General features: G+C 44.1%; 1 protein-coding gene across 1 annotated transcript; it reads right to left on the bottom strand.

Annotated features, from left to right (window-relative positions):
* Positions 1 to 957: 957 nt before the first annotated feature.
* ATP6V1E1 (ATPase H+ transporting V1 subunit E1) lies at positions 958 to 11,656 on the bottom strand. Its single transcript, XM_064735780.1, has 9 exons — positions 11,458 to 11,656; positions 8,036 to 8,101; positions 7,065 to 7,174; positions 6,530 to 6,596; positions 4,723 to 4,812; positions 3,525 to 3,593; positions 3,075 to 3,169; positions 2,142 to 2,229; positions 958 to 1,571 (listed from the first exon to the last, which is right to left on the bottom strand). Exons 1-9 carry the CDS (start codon positions 11,488 to 11,490, stop codon positions 1,509 to 1,511), a joined length of 681 nt encoding a protein of 226 aa, XP_064591850.1. The 5' UTR covers positions 11,491 to 11,656; the 3' UTR covers positions 958 to 1,508.
* Between the last annotated feature and the right edge of the window lie 1,079 nt (positions 11,657 to 12,735).

Here is a 12,735-nt window from a genome sequence, read left to right as displayed (position 1 = left end):
CAGAGCCCAGGGCTTACTCAGGAAGCTGGACCAGCAACTGTGACAAAAAGCTGTAACAGGTATGCAAAATCTAGAAAGAGAGAGACTTTAATCCAGACACACTTATTGCCCAGCACAGAAACATGCTGAAAAGCAAATGAAGAAAAAAATGCCATAACCATCTATGTGCAAAACAAGAGCTGGCACCTAAATGCAGCAGCAAAGAGCAGTAAAACAAAAAAACCCAACCTTGCTAAGTAAGATTATTTCCTAAGAGCAAATTTAAAGCATTTCTTCCAGAAACAGATTAAATAAGCTTGGAATCAGGATTTCCTTAACAGACAATCTCCATTTGAGAGGAATGAGACAATAAAAGGCTTATCTAGCACTTAGAGTCTACTTTACACGAGGGCACACACATTAGAGCCTCAGGTTAAAAACATTGCATAAAACCAGTGCTGCTGCAGCTTGGCAAATGCCTTCATGGCACAATGTAAAATTCCTACTGTTCCTGGTTCACTGCAATCCTTAGAGAAGATGATTTCAAAACATATTTAAGTTGTAATTCATCAGCTTTTATTTTCCATGGAAGAAATCTCAGAATTGAGCATTAGGAAGAGTCAGGGTACAGTTTGGATGTCCTGCACAGAAGCAACAGCCTTGTGATGGGAAATGGATTGTGTTTGTTTTATCTAAGCAGCACAGTTGTGTTACTGCAGCTCTCTCCTGTGACAGAAGATAGAGGGAGCAGAACTACTGACCCATTTTTCAGGGAGAATGATGCTCCAGAATCCTGGAGTCCTACTCAAAAGCCTTGCCTGCAATCCAACATTATTGCTGCAAAGAGCTTGACCCTGCTCCTTGCTCTTGAATTCCAGCTTCACAGAAGAGCTCATACACAGAGCTCAGGGAAGTCCTTGCACAAACAATCCCACTTTCCAAAGGCTGCCAATGCCCCAGAGAGAAGTGACAAGGAACTCCATACACACACACATTTTTATTTTAATAAATAGAGTTTTACAGGCTCAGGCTTTTTTTTTTTAAATCACATATACAGAACAGGAAATGCCTGACCAAGTAACATGAATTAAACTACCAACCTTGGGAAGGAATACATGCCCTTTAGAACACTGAAGAACATAACTGAAAGGGGATTTGACATCAGCAGCAGAGTCATTTACTTCACAGATCAGATAACTTGAGAGAGACAAGGCCAAAGCAAAGAGAGTGACCCTAAATGCACCACTTGTCTTTAGAGAGTCACAACAGTGCAAGGAAAGCCAAGAGCCCAAGTGCCTCCATTCCCTAGTGCCACTTCTGGATGAATATGTATGTCTTCACATTCTTAGAGCAATGCATTCTAACCACAAGTAGAGAGGCTAAGCACAGCAGGTATGCAAAATTATTCGATTGAAGAACAGATACTGGATGACACAGTAATGTTAAATTTCAAGATTTTAAATTAGCAGATGCTTTTGCATCCCCTTCAGTATGGCAGTGGAACAGATCCCACCTTCTCTCATAGAGCTTTAGTCCAAAAACTTCCTGTTGGCATTAGCACCAAAGAGAGCCACTCTGATTTCTGGCATCATCTGAAGAGAAAGAACACATCAGTTATGTGAAATGGGCAATGAAACTGCTGCAGGTTCTTCCTGCAGGCACTCTGGGATACTTAGGCTGCCTTCAAAATTAACAAGTCAGTTCAGCTGAGCTTGCTGAAGTCTCTCCCTGATCACACATTGCCTGCTACTCTGTAGACTGAAAGCACTGCCTGTACTGCAGCACATGAAAGAGATGCCAGAGCTAGAGTTTTCTGCACTTGAGTGTAATAGGTCTCAGCCAAAGTTTGTACTCAAGCTAGCTTCAGTGATTCAAGTTAGCCTCAGCATTTCAGCATCTTGACTGCAGTGCATTCATAATAACCAAGGCTTTCAGTATCATAATTTATAGTTTTATGCTTAATTCAAAAGGAATCATTCTGGGGAAAGCCATGTTTTTTGCTGTAATTTGCTTCTTTCCATTCAAAAATAACTTCCTACTGGTCATTCCTAAAGAAATCTGATGCCATGCACTATTGTGACACTTTGGAAACACAAGGATTTCATTACAAGAACAAACTAGTTAATTGTATTTTGTTTACCCAGGTTGTTGGAGAAACTCACCTGCTGGGCTACAAGGTCCAGCCGACTTTCCAGGGTATTGGAAACTTTAATTTTGCCATCACCGTTGTAGATTTCAACACCACCAGCACTAAAGATGGACAACAAAAAAAGAAATACTTCAGTGAAATCCATGGATCAGGATCAGAATGTGGCAAACATATCCCAAATCAGCATTTATAGACAAGTCAGATACATGGCTAACATTTATTTTTAAAAAAAAAAATAACCTTTTTGATGATGTTTTAATAGGAATCAGCACAAAGATCCAGAGAAGCAGCAGCACAAAGGATCTCGGAGTTATTAGGGACCACATCTATGTGCAAGGACCCTCACCAGTATGTTTTAAATGGAAGTGGAGCTTTGCAATTTGTCCCTTCAAAACAGCTTCTGGCTCTGTGTTATTAAGAGAGTGTCACATTTTGGGAAGTGAGGAAAGGAGCTAGAAGTGCTGTTTGTTGGCCCATAGATAAAGATGGCAGAATACACAGCTTTGCCTATGGTACCTCTATGATACCATATGGAAACAGAGCCCTGCAGACAGAACAGACATAAACCCCATCAAGTGATTGTCCTGCAGCACTTCAAGATTCAGTTTGCTTCATCTTGAGACAGAAAGCATGGCTACATCCATCTTCTCTCTCCTTAAAAGACCAGTGGTTCAGTTCCTATGCACAGTGATTTCCTGCTCCAGTACTGTGAATCAGGCTGGAGATTGCACAAAACTTTTCCTCACATTTTTGGTGGGGACAGTGCTTGTCTGCAGAAAACTGCAGAGTGTGTGTCTGAAAAACTCAAAGAAGTGCCAGGTACACAAGAACAGCAGCAGCCACTCTGAGGACATTCCACATTTAACTTTCTGACACTAATGTGAGCTGTGGCTTGAAAAGTTGCATTAAGTTAGCGCCCTGTACAAAATAATCCCATTTTCCTTACATATCTTCTGGCAGGAAGCTGTCTTGGTCAATATGAACGTCCACATCCCTTTTTATGGCATTTTTGTAGATGGGAATGCTCTTGTGTACAGCAGTCTAGGACACAAGATAAACTTCCAGTTAGCACTGACAAATGCCACTGCAGCACATGGGTTTGATCATTCAATCACTTGTACTAATAAAATGAAGGGATTGAGGCCTTTTTTTTTTTAATTAAACAAATGCATTTCAGTTTGGCTCTTCAGCCAAACCCAGTTATTATTCTTAATACAGTAGCCAGGTCTAAAGTTTCCAAGGTAAGATTCAAGCAGGGAAATGACCCCCACATTTGGAAGCACGTTGTAGCTGCAACCAAAGTGCAACAAGCAAAGCTTGCTTCCACATCACACAGAGAAGGGGATCTGAGCAGCAAATCCAGCAGAGCACTGTCGAAATATTGCAGGTGTCTCACCTTAACCATGGGGAGATCCTGCTTCCTGCACCGAACAACTAATCTGGGCTCAAGCAGCTGGTAGAAGCCCTGCAAGGAATAACCATTACAACCATTTCAGTTTCAGGAAATCAATGTTTTCTTTGTCACAATTATTTATCCCCAAGAAAGGAAAGAAGCTGATCAATTTGAAACCCAAGCCCCAGCAATATCAGCCTCATTTATTCAGATTTTTGCCCACGAGTTCACCTCACACAGCCTTTCTGAGAGGACAGCACCAATGTTTGGGGAAGAGCCCGATTATGGATGATGCTTTTGGAACTCAAGTGCAACTAAACATAGGGAATCTCAGGAGTGTGGTGCCCAGTTCCAGTCTGAAGGGACCTACAATGATCATCTGGCCCAGCTGTGAGCACAGATCCCTCACTGGATCTAACATTGCAAGCCAAGAGAAGTGTGGCCAATTTGCAAGAACAAGAAAGGGGTTTTTGTGATGTACAGCAAGAGCAGACCTGAGTGTGAGAAAGAAACAACACCCAGTTGGAGGCACAAGCTGGCAGGAGGCACTACTGAGAAAACTCTGCCATCAAGGGTGACAGGAGAGCTCGTGATGGCTCCTGGGAGCTCCCAGCAACAGGACCAGTCCATGCCAGAAGGAGGCACCAGAGCCCACAGCACCGGCCTGGTCAAGGCTTACTGGGCTTTCAGCTGTTCATTTCTGGGCTTTGAGGGGGTTCTTCTAGGCAAGCAAAGCTCTGGGTGCTGCTTTCTGTGCCTGCTTCTGTCACAGGAACATTCCATACTACAGTAAATTTGTCAAGGCTTATTAAGTCTCAGATGCTGAAAAGGTGTTCGACAGGTATTGACTGATGTGTGGGCTTGGAGGAGCAGCCTCTGACTAAGGAGCACTTGATCCAGCTCATCACTACAGAGCTTCCTGTGTGCACCCTAAAATGAGTGTGTGCACACTTGCAATTGTTCTTACAATGGACCTGCTGCTGGTGTCCCAGGTTCTACACCCCAAAGTAAGCCACAGCCTTGTCTGCTCAGAACCCAAGACTCAAAGATATTGAAATGATGTTTAAAACTCAGGGATCACTCAGATCAGCATCTGATCCAGACTCTAATACAACTGGAACTTTCAGAGGGCTATTTCTGACAAAAGAAACCTAAGGGGCTAGGGCAGCAATGATCCATTTTTTACAATTTGAATATTTACCTGTAGAACTAGTCCATCCAGCAGTGTCTGGTACCTGGCAGAATCTTTCACCACCTTGGCAAGTCTCTGCTTGGCCTCATTCAGCAAATCCTACATTCAGAAGAAATCAGATCAGCAGAGCCCATCTGTTTGGCATTTGGTTTCATGCCTACCAACTTTCTGTACTTCTATTATAGCTCTCACACCCTGCCAACACGTAAATGTACACTCCAGCTGGTGTTCATCCAAGCTAGACCTCCATCTCTGTGCATGGCACACCATCCCTGCCCAACACTCCCTTCCTCCTGCCCTGGGCTGACCTCATTACAACCTGACAATAATTCCTGCTGTGTGAAAAAGGGAGAGCTCAGGAGTAAAAGAAAGGTACTTAAAATGTTAACTTAGATAAATTAAATATGTAGTAAATAATTGCTCCATGTAAAATAATATAGTTGTCCAAATAAATTTTTTTCAGCTTTATGGTCAAGCAAAGAAATCCAATCTATTTTTCTATCAAATAATATTCAGGTTAGGTATTCTTTAATTGCAAGTAAATGCAAAGAGAGAGCTTATTTTTAATTTGAAGTAGCTCTCTTGATTATCTTTACTCAGCAAATCAGCATAGGATGGGATTGAATTTTAAAGAAATTTTAAAAGAGTCAACTCAAAGCTCCTAAAACTGAACCATGAGAAATGCTCCAGATAAAGAAACTCTCTCCTGTCCTACCTCATGGTGTTTAGAAAAAGAGTGCAGAGAAACACAATCAGTATGAAGATATAAAACTATCACACTTTACTGCCATGGTCAAACCCAGTTACTCTGTCCTCCCTAGGGAAACACTGCATTTCTGCCACTGCTCATCTCTCAAGAAAGAAGCCAAAGATCTGATAAGGAAAGAAAGAGTGAGCAGCATGTGACTTTAAATGTCTTAAAATGAGGAAGACTGTTTAGAATTACTCAGAAGCATGAGGTTGAGTCAGCAGATAAATGAGGAAGAGATTACCCAGCAGAGACCAACACAACAGAGTTAGCCCTTGAGCAATCCACCTCCCTCCTCTCTGGAAATACAATCTGAAGTTTGAAACTCATTTTAAAGAATCAATAAACTGATGATTTTCTTCTGCTAACTCTTCTTTTTCATGGTAGCATCCACCTGAACATTTATCCCATCTCAAGCTTTTCCAGCAGCTCAACAGCCCCATCTAGCAGCACATGGAGCAGCCAAACTGTCCCTGAGGTGGGAGAGCACAGCAAAGCAGCTCGGTGAGCAGGATGGGGACACACAGCCCATGCTGAGATAAACACAGGAAACACAAACCAGCCTGAATGCTGCCTGCTCTGATGAATGATTACTCTGTGTCAACACAGAACAAAAAAGCAAAACTTTTCATGGCCTATGGGCCATTGAAGGACACAAAAACTCTCACTTAGTGGTGTTTTCAGCCTCCTTGCTTATGCCATGCTGGGTTTTTTAATAAACACTGCTTCAGGCAAACAGAATTTCCAAGTTCTACCAACTGTGCAAGAGGGAGTTGCTGCCCTTGAAAGAAACAAGCTGCTGTGCAAATGACAGATACAACACTGCCTGCAATGCTCCTGGCAGACCAATGCACCTCCCTAAAACAGCAGGTAATGGAAACTGTGAAAACAGGGAGATAGCAAAGCTGGACTAAATCCTCAAGGCCCTTTCAGAGCAGCTTGGAAAGCCATTTTTGTATGTTGAAGCAAACATCACTCAATCAAAAATCCTATTTTCTGTAGAGAACAGCTCCATTTCCTAACTTATGGCAGAAATAGAGACTGTGTGTCTGCTTCAGAGATACTCACTGCAATAAGGTCATCCCTTGCCTTGAGGACCTTCAGCCTTGCTTGATTCATCAGGTTGGACATCTGGCTGCAAGTTGCATGATAAAGTTGGATCAATCCATCAGTCTTTGACAGAAGAACTGTAACATTTGCATTTAAAGGTAACAATTCTACAACACTTAAAGCCAAGGTCTGTTCACCTGTCTGAATCTGTTTCTGGACTTGCACAAAAGATTAAACTGCAGGAGCCCTTTCTTGGTGAAGACCCAGCCAAACTAAACCCAACATGATCATTTGTCCCAGGACAAAAGACCAGGGTAAAGTTCTACATGTTAACTACATAAAGAAATGTGAAGAATTCTTTTATCACACTGTTATACCATTGTAGCTCAGTTTTGATCATTTCTCCCCAGAAAAAAAAACAGGAACTCATAATTATAACTAAATATGTTGTCTACAATTTGTGTGCTTGCAGGGCCAGAAGAATTTTGTATAAAATTAACAACAAAATGCAAACTCAGGCTCTGAAGTCAGCTGTCTAGCCCAAGCAACTCACATTTTCTTTTGCTGTTCAATTTGCTTCTCCTTCTTTTCATAGTACTCCATGATTTTCAGCCTCTGTGTCTGAACAAGGCGACCCTTCTCAATGTTGAATTCTTCTTCTGCCTACAGTAAAAATTAAAGAACTGAAGTGGAAATTGATTCCTTGGGCTGAAAAAAACAGAACCAAAATGTAACAGAGCACATTCACACACAGGATAGGATGATACAATCTATGGTTCCATATAAAAACCCTTCAGCTCTTTAAGTAATTCTTACACAAGGAGGGAGACAGCACAGCTTTTATTTTTTTTTTTTTGGTAAAGCCTCACTAGACAGAATGTAAAAACATGTGGATAATTGTCCTACTTATATCTGAGAATGCAATCTCAACTTCTGAATTCTGTTTGAAGATCTTCAGGAATACATGCTTTAGTACTGATTAAATATTTATGCAAACCTAAATGTTGAAGGGAGATTAAATATTATCAGCAACATGCATGCTGAGTCCAATACCAACAAGGATTTCCCTGGTGGTATAATGCAGATTGCTGGGGCTGAAAGGCACCATTAATCCTTCCTCAGTAAACATCTATACTCTAACTCCAGGTTAATATTAAACCCAGTCTCTTGTGCCTTAAGCTAAGTGAAGCATTCAGCAAGTAATTCAATACCAATCTGGTGGGGGAAGGTGTTCTACTCAATCCAGTTTAGTCACACTACCCCTCAGCTCTCCTGATTGCTCAAAAAAAGGGTTGAACTTTGATATGAAACCACCAAAACATTGACCAAAACCAGCTCTGAGTCATTTTCATTTGTCAAAAGCTAAGAAATGCTACCTTAGTTTGGTACATTTTTGCTATGTAGTAACTAAACAGAAACCAGCTGTAGCTTACAAAGGTTTCTAGCTCTCTCTGAAACTTTCAGAGCAGGATGTGGGAGGCAGTTTTCCTTTTGCACTTACTGACAGTGAACTTCCATTTTTACCTTGGCATCTATTTCTTCAGCCTTTTCATTGGCTTCCTGCTCGATGAAAGCCATCATGTGCTTGATCTGTAACAAGAGAGAGGAAAGAAAATGTTTTCTGTAGGAAAGGCCACTGACCAGAGGAAGCAGGTGTATGTATCTACTCATCTGTACAGCCTCCACAGGCATTTACTCTTTCAGATAATATTGGTTGGCAAGGAAATGTCATTGAGCATACACAAGAGTCAGTTCATCTTGACATATATTACAAGAAAATAATTTCCCCAATAATTCTATATAATGATGCTTTACTAGCTGCTATTAGAAGAATGCACTTCAGGTATGCAACCATAAAAAACCCCAAAACAAACCAACCAACCCCAAAGAAAATTTGTATATATGCAAGGCCATTTTTGGGTATAAATGTGAAGGTATTTTTGTTCTTCATTAATAAGACCAACTTTTTCACCCCTGGGATTATTAAATAAACCTCCCAGACTTCAAAAATCCTCAGACAGCAAAATGAGTCTGTTTGTTACGACATTTCCATGAAACATAAAGATTACACAGATGGCATCTGAATGAACCTGGGCCTTCCAGTGAAGCCAAGCCAAGTGCCACTGACCACGCTGGTGAGATCTGTACAGCCACAAGTTCCTTTGAACACCACAGACCCTTCTCTTGGGAAACTGTAATAAATTCTGTAAAAACCTATACTGTCACTTTGGAGGGGCTGGGGAAGGAGACAGCAGCAGCAATGCTCTGTGACCCTGACCACATCAAGAATGTCACATGCTGCTTCAGAGCCCCACAGGAACCAGCAAGTTCTGTTTGAAAAGCATTTCTGCAGCCACCCCAAAGCACTACAAAGCCCAGGCCCAGCAGCTGAGAGAGCAGGAAAGCAACCAGAGCCAGTTCTGTTCAGCCATCACCCGGCTCTCTGTGAGCAGGCCTCAGCTCAGGCTCCCATCTGGGCCAGACTGGAAGGACTCACTCCCAACCCAACTGCAACTGGGAGGAGGCACAGACACTTCCATGGCCCCATGGAGCACACCCTAAAACCTCCTGACTTTCTGTCTGATTGCACTTAGTGATGAGACACATTCTGCAGAAAATCCAGGCTGAATAAACTCACACAAAAGACTCTATTTACAGAATCTCGTGTTAAAATGAAATGTTTTAAAGAGATTAGAAAGGTGCCAAGGTGAAAAGTGAGCCAATGTGCAGCACTAAGCCCATAGGAATGAAAAAACAGAAGTGAAGAGACAAATGGAAGATTTTAAACACGTGTTAGCACAGTGGAAGAAGTGAACAGTAACATTTACATCCTCAATATCAAATCAGCAGGTTTGCTTTTAATTTGTGTCTGCAAAGACTTTCAAGTGCTTGTCTACCTACCCTGCCTTTCAGAAAGGACAAGAGAGGCATTTAAAACAAGGATATTATTTTGCTGAATAGCCTATTGTTGAAGAGGACTGGGAACTTAGCAGCAGCAGCCTTTATGTGCCTGAGTCACTTCCTCCAGTGTAGTCTGGTTTCTGAGTTCTGGACAAGCACTTTTGACAGTTCTGGGTGTTCAGGAAACATCCTCTGTGTAAAGAACAGGAATGAGATGGAAGCAAGATAATATGGAATGCACTTCTCCTAGACTGATAAGACTGAACAGTGTTATTCCCTTCAAAAGCTGCTGTACTGAAATCCCCTTTTGTTTTTCTAGAAATGAAGAGAGATCCAAAGCGAGATTTTCACATCTACAAATAGGATCAGTTTTAATAACAGTGACAAAAATACATTTTGAAATGAGAGACTTATTTTAAGGCAGTATTTCCTGCAGAAAGAAGGAAGGGGTTTTCCTGTCAGGAGCAGTGTGATTATCCTTTCCAAGGGAAGTTGTAGATGTTAGATGGGCTTCAGAAGTGACCAGATGGAACAATGTGTTAAATACCTTTGACAGAACAACAAAGCAAGTCTGACAGTGGGAAAAGTCTCAATCAGAGATGATTTTCAGAGTGACAATCACTGGAAGTGTGGTGGCAAGGAGGACCAGCTGGGAAGTGATGCCAGACTGATCCACATGCAGGATCATCAGCACTGTCCAGTTAACAGGATCATGCTGGGCCCAGGAGTGCAAAGCACTGACAGGAATGTGCACATGTGGAATGCCATCAGTATTACATGTTTGATACATCACCAGAGCCTGAACTCACCTTTGAAAATCAGGTCTGGCTGAGCAAGACCACCCTAATGTCAGCTTTATTTTTATTATCTTCATAAAAGAGGCAGGAAAAAAAAACCAACCCAAGCTTTGCAGATAAAAGGAATACAATGTAATGTTACAACTCTCCTTCTGGAGAAAGGCAACCTACCAATTTTACTTTCATTGTGCTGCTGCCTTGCCAAGAGACTATGTTTAGTGAATGAGAAAGTGAGACACAAGTACTTGTGATGCAGAGGACAAAGGGAACTCGCCTGATCTGCTCATCACCTGCAGAAACTCCCCACACCAGCGCTGACTGGATGCCCACGGCCTTTGACACCACACACCTCTCCAACCCAGCTGAAAGCAGATTTTTTAGCTGAGGGCAGTGTTTACTGTCAACAGGGACAGGCTGTCCTGCCTCTGGAGGAGTGTGCACAGCCAGACTTCAGCGCTGGAAGTTTCCACTGCAAGCCAGCCCCTACTCTGGTTAGGATGTAGAGCTGAGAAGGGCATTCAGGAATGCTGAGCAGCCCACCCACATGGTAAGGTACAGCTAACTGCAGGTAACACAGCCACAAGCCAAAAAGAGATGGCAAATCCTTAGGGAACCATGGAATCATTATGGTTGGAAGAGACCTTGGGGATCACCCAGTCTAACCATCAACCATAACCTTTAATGCACTAAACCACTTCAGATGCAGACACCTCCAGGGATGCTGATTCCACCACCTCCCTGGGCAACCCATTCCAGTGCTCGACCACCCTAACAGCAAAGTATTTTTTTCTAAAATCTGATGTGAATCTCCCCTGTCTCAGCCTGAGGCCGCTTTCCCCGGTTCTCCCTTCTGCAGGAAGAACAGACCGGCCCTCACCTCTCAGCATCCACCCCAGCAGGCTGTAAAAGCACAGTGCTCATCTGAGGCTCTGCATTTACCCGCCCGGGGTGCAATTAACCCCAGCAGACAGCACACAGCGTGCTCGGGAACCCTCCCGTCACAACCGGGCCCAACACGGCCCCAAAACGCCTCACGGAAGTTCCCTGTGGGGCCAATCCACCCAGGAGGGGAAAAATCGCCTTCCTGTCGGGAGACTCCTCTATCCAAGCCAGGATCCCTCCTCTCCATCGATCTTCCGTTCCCAGAGCAGCAGGCCCGGTAGGGCAGCAGGCCCGGGCCCAGCGCCGCCAGCCCCGCTCCCCGCGCCCCCTCAGGGGCTCCGCTCGGGCCGGGCCGCGCGGCCCTACCTGCTTCTGCACGTCCGCATCGCTGAGCGCCATGGCGGCGGTGGCAGGGACGGTGACAGCGGCGGTGACAGTGGCGGTGACGGTGACAGTGGCGGTGTCGGCGGCAGCCGCAGGCCCTGCAGACGCGGCCGGTGCCGTCGGTGGCCGCGAGCGGAATCAGATCCGGTTAGGGTCACAGCCGGGGCGGGGCGCCACACGCCCCGCCCACCGCGCATCCGGACCAATAGGAACTCGACAAACGAATGATGTCACACGGCCATATATGGTGATCGCGTCGCTGTCACTGTCGCTGTCGCTGTGTCATTTGCAGGCTGTTACAGCTGCAGCGAACAGCGCTGAAACGAGGGACGAGCTCCCCTGCCAGCCCCCAAAGCCGCTTTGTGTTGGCAGCAGGGAGAAGCAGAAAGATGCAGGAAACAGCCGGACAAGGGGAGGGCAAGGAGGGCCTGGCAGCAGTGCTCTTACTGCTACTGTTCTTCTCTTTACGGCAAAATTCAAACAAACTTCATAATTAGTAAATTATGGCAAAACTCAAGCTTCAAATTCAAACAAGCTTCATAATCTATAATAGTATTGGTTTGTTCTAATCGGCAAGAGGTTTCCGCTTCCACTCTGCAGGAACATTTTGTGGAAAAGACAAAATCATTCCCCTACAAATCACTGTCAAATGTGGTATTTGTCATATCCATGCTTCTTCCTGAATATTCCATTTCCTTTTTTTTTCTGTGCTTTTTTTTCCGCGCGAAAAAGCTTATTATAAAACTCTGTTTGTAACTTTGCTGCCTTTTCATATTGCCTTTGTAATGCTGGAAACCAGCCTGTACTTTGGGTCTGGAGAATGCTTTACTATTACTTCAGGCACCATCTAAATGATATTGAAACCAGGTTTTAATAAAGAAAAAATAATATATAACAGCAAATTATAATGATGTCTCTTATTGTAAAATAAATATTGCTAAATAAAACAAATACAGTTGGAATTATATCCAGGCTGTGTTTCTTTTCTGTGCGCCCCTTGCCTTGCCGGGGGCGGGCGTTTGGGACTCTGACCCACCGAACCCACACCTCTGCAGCCACGAGACCCGGAGGTCAGGGCGGCGGAAGCTGCACTGCCAAGGGCTCCTGTTGCTCCGAATCCACGAGGAAAACGGGACAGGTTGGCACAACCCCCCCCCACCCACGTTTATTCCTGGGGCCGGAGGCTCCGTGACCGCCACGCCCGCCCCGTCACGTGCGGCGGGCGGAGCCCCCGCCTGGCCCCGCCCCCGCCCCGGCGCG

The sequence above is a fragment of the Zonotrichia leucophrys genome, chromosome 1A (genome assembly GCF_028769735.1).
Source record: "Zonotrichia leucophrys gambelii isolate GWCS_2022_RI chromosome 1A, RI_Zleu_2.0, whole genome shotgun sequence".
In the NCBI taxonomy this organism is placed as follows: domain Eukaryota; kingdom Metazoa; phylum Chordata; class Aves; order Passeriformes; family Passerellidae; genus Zonotrichia; species Zonotrichia leucophrys.
This window is presented reverse-complemented; position numbering and strand designations above follow the sequence as displayed.

Bases quoted from the DNA above. Each gene is read 5' to 3' on its own strand.
- ATP6V1E1 (XM_064735780.1), bottom strand. From the start codon at position 11,490: ATGGCGCTCAGCGATGCGGACGTGCAGAAGCAG. The intron at 7,175-8,035 runs GTAAAAATGGAA...TTTTTACTGTAG, and splicing joins CTGAAGAAATAGATGCCAAG to GCAGAAGAAGAATTCAACAT. The intron at 3,170-3,524 runs GTGAGACACCTG...CTTGTGTCCTAG, and splicing joins AGGATCTCCCCATGGTTAAG to ACTGCTGTACACAAGAGCAT.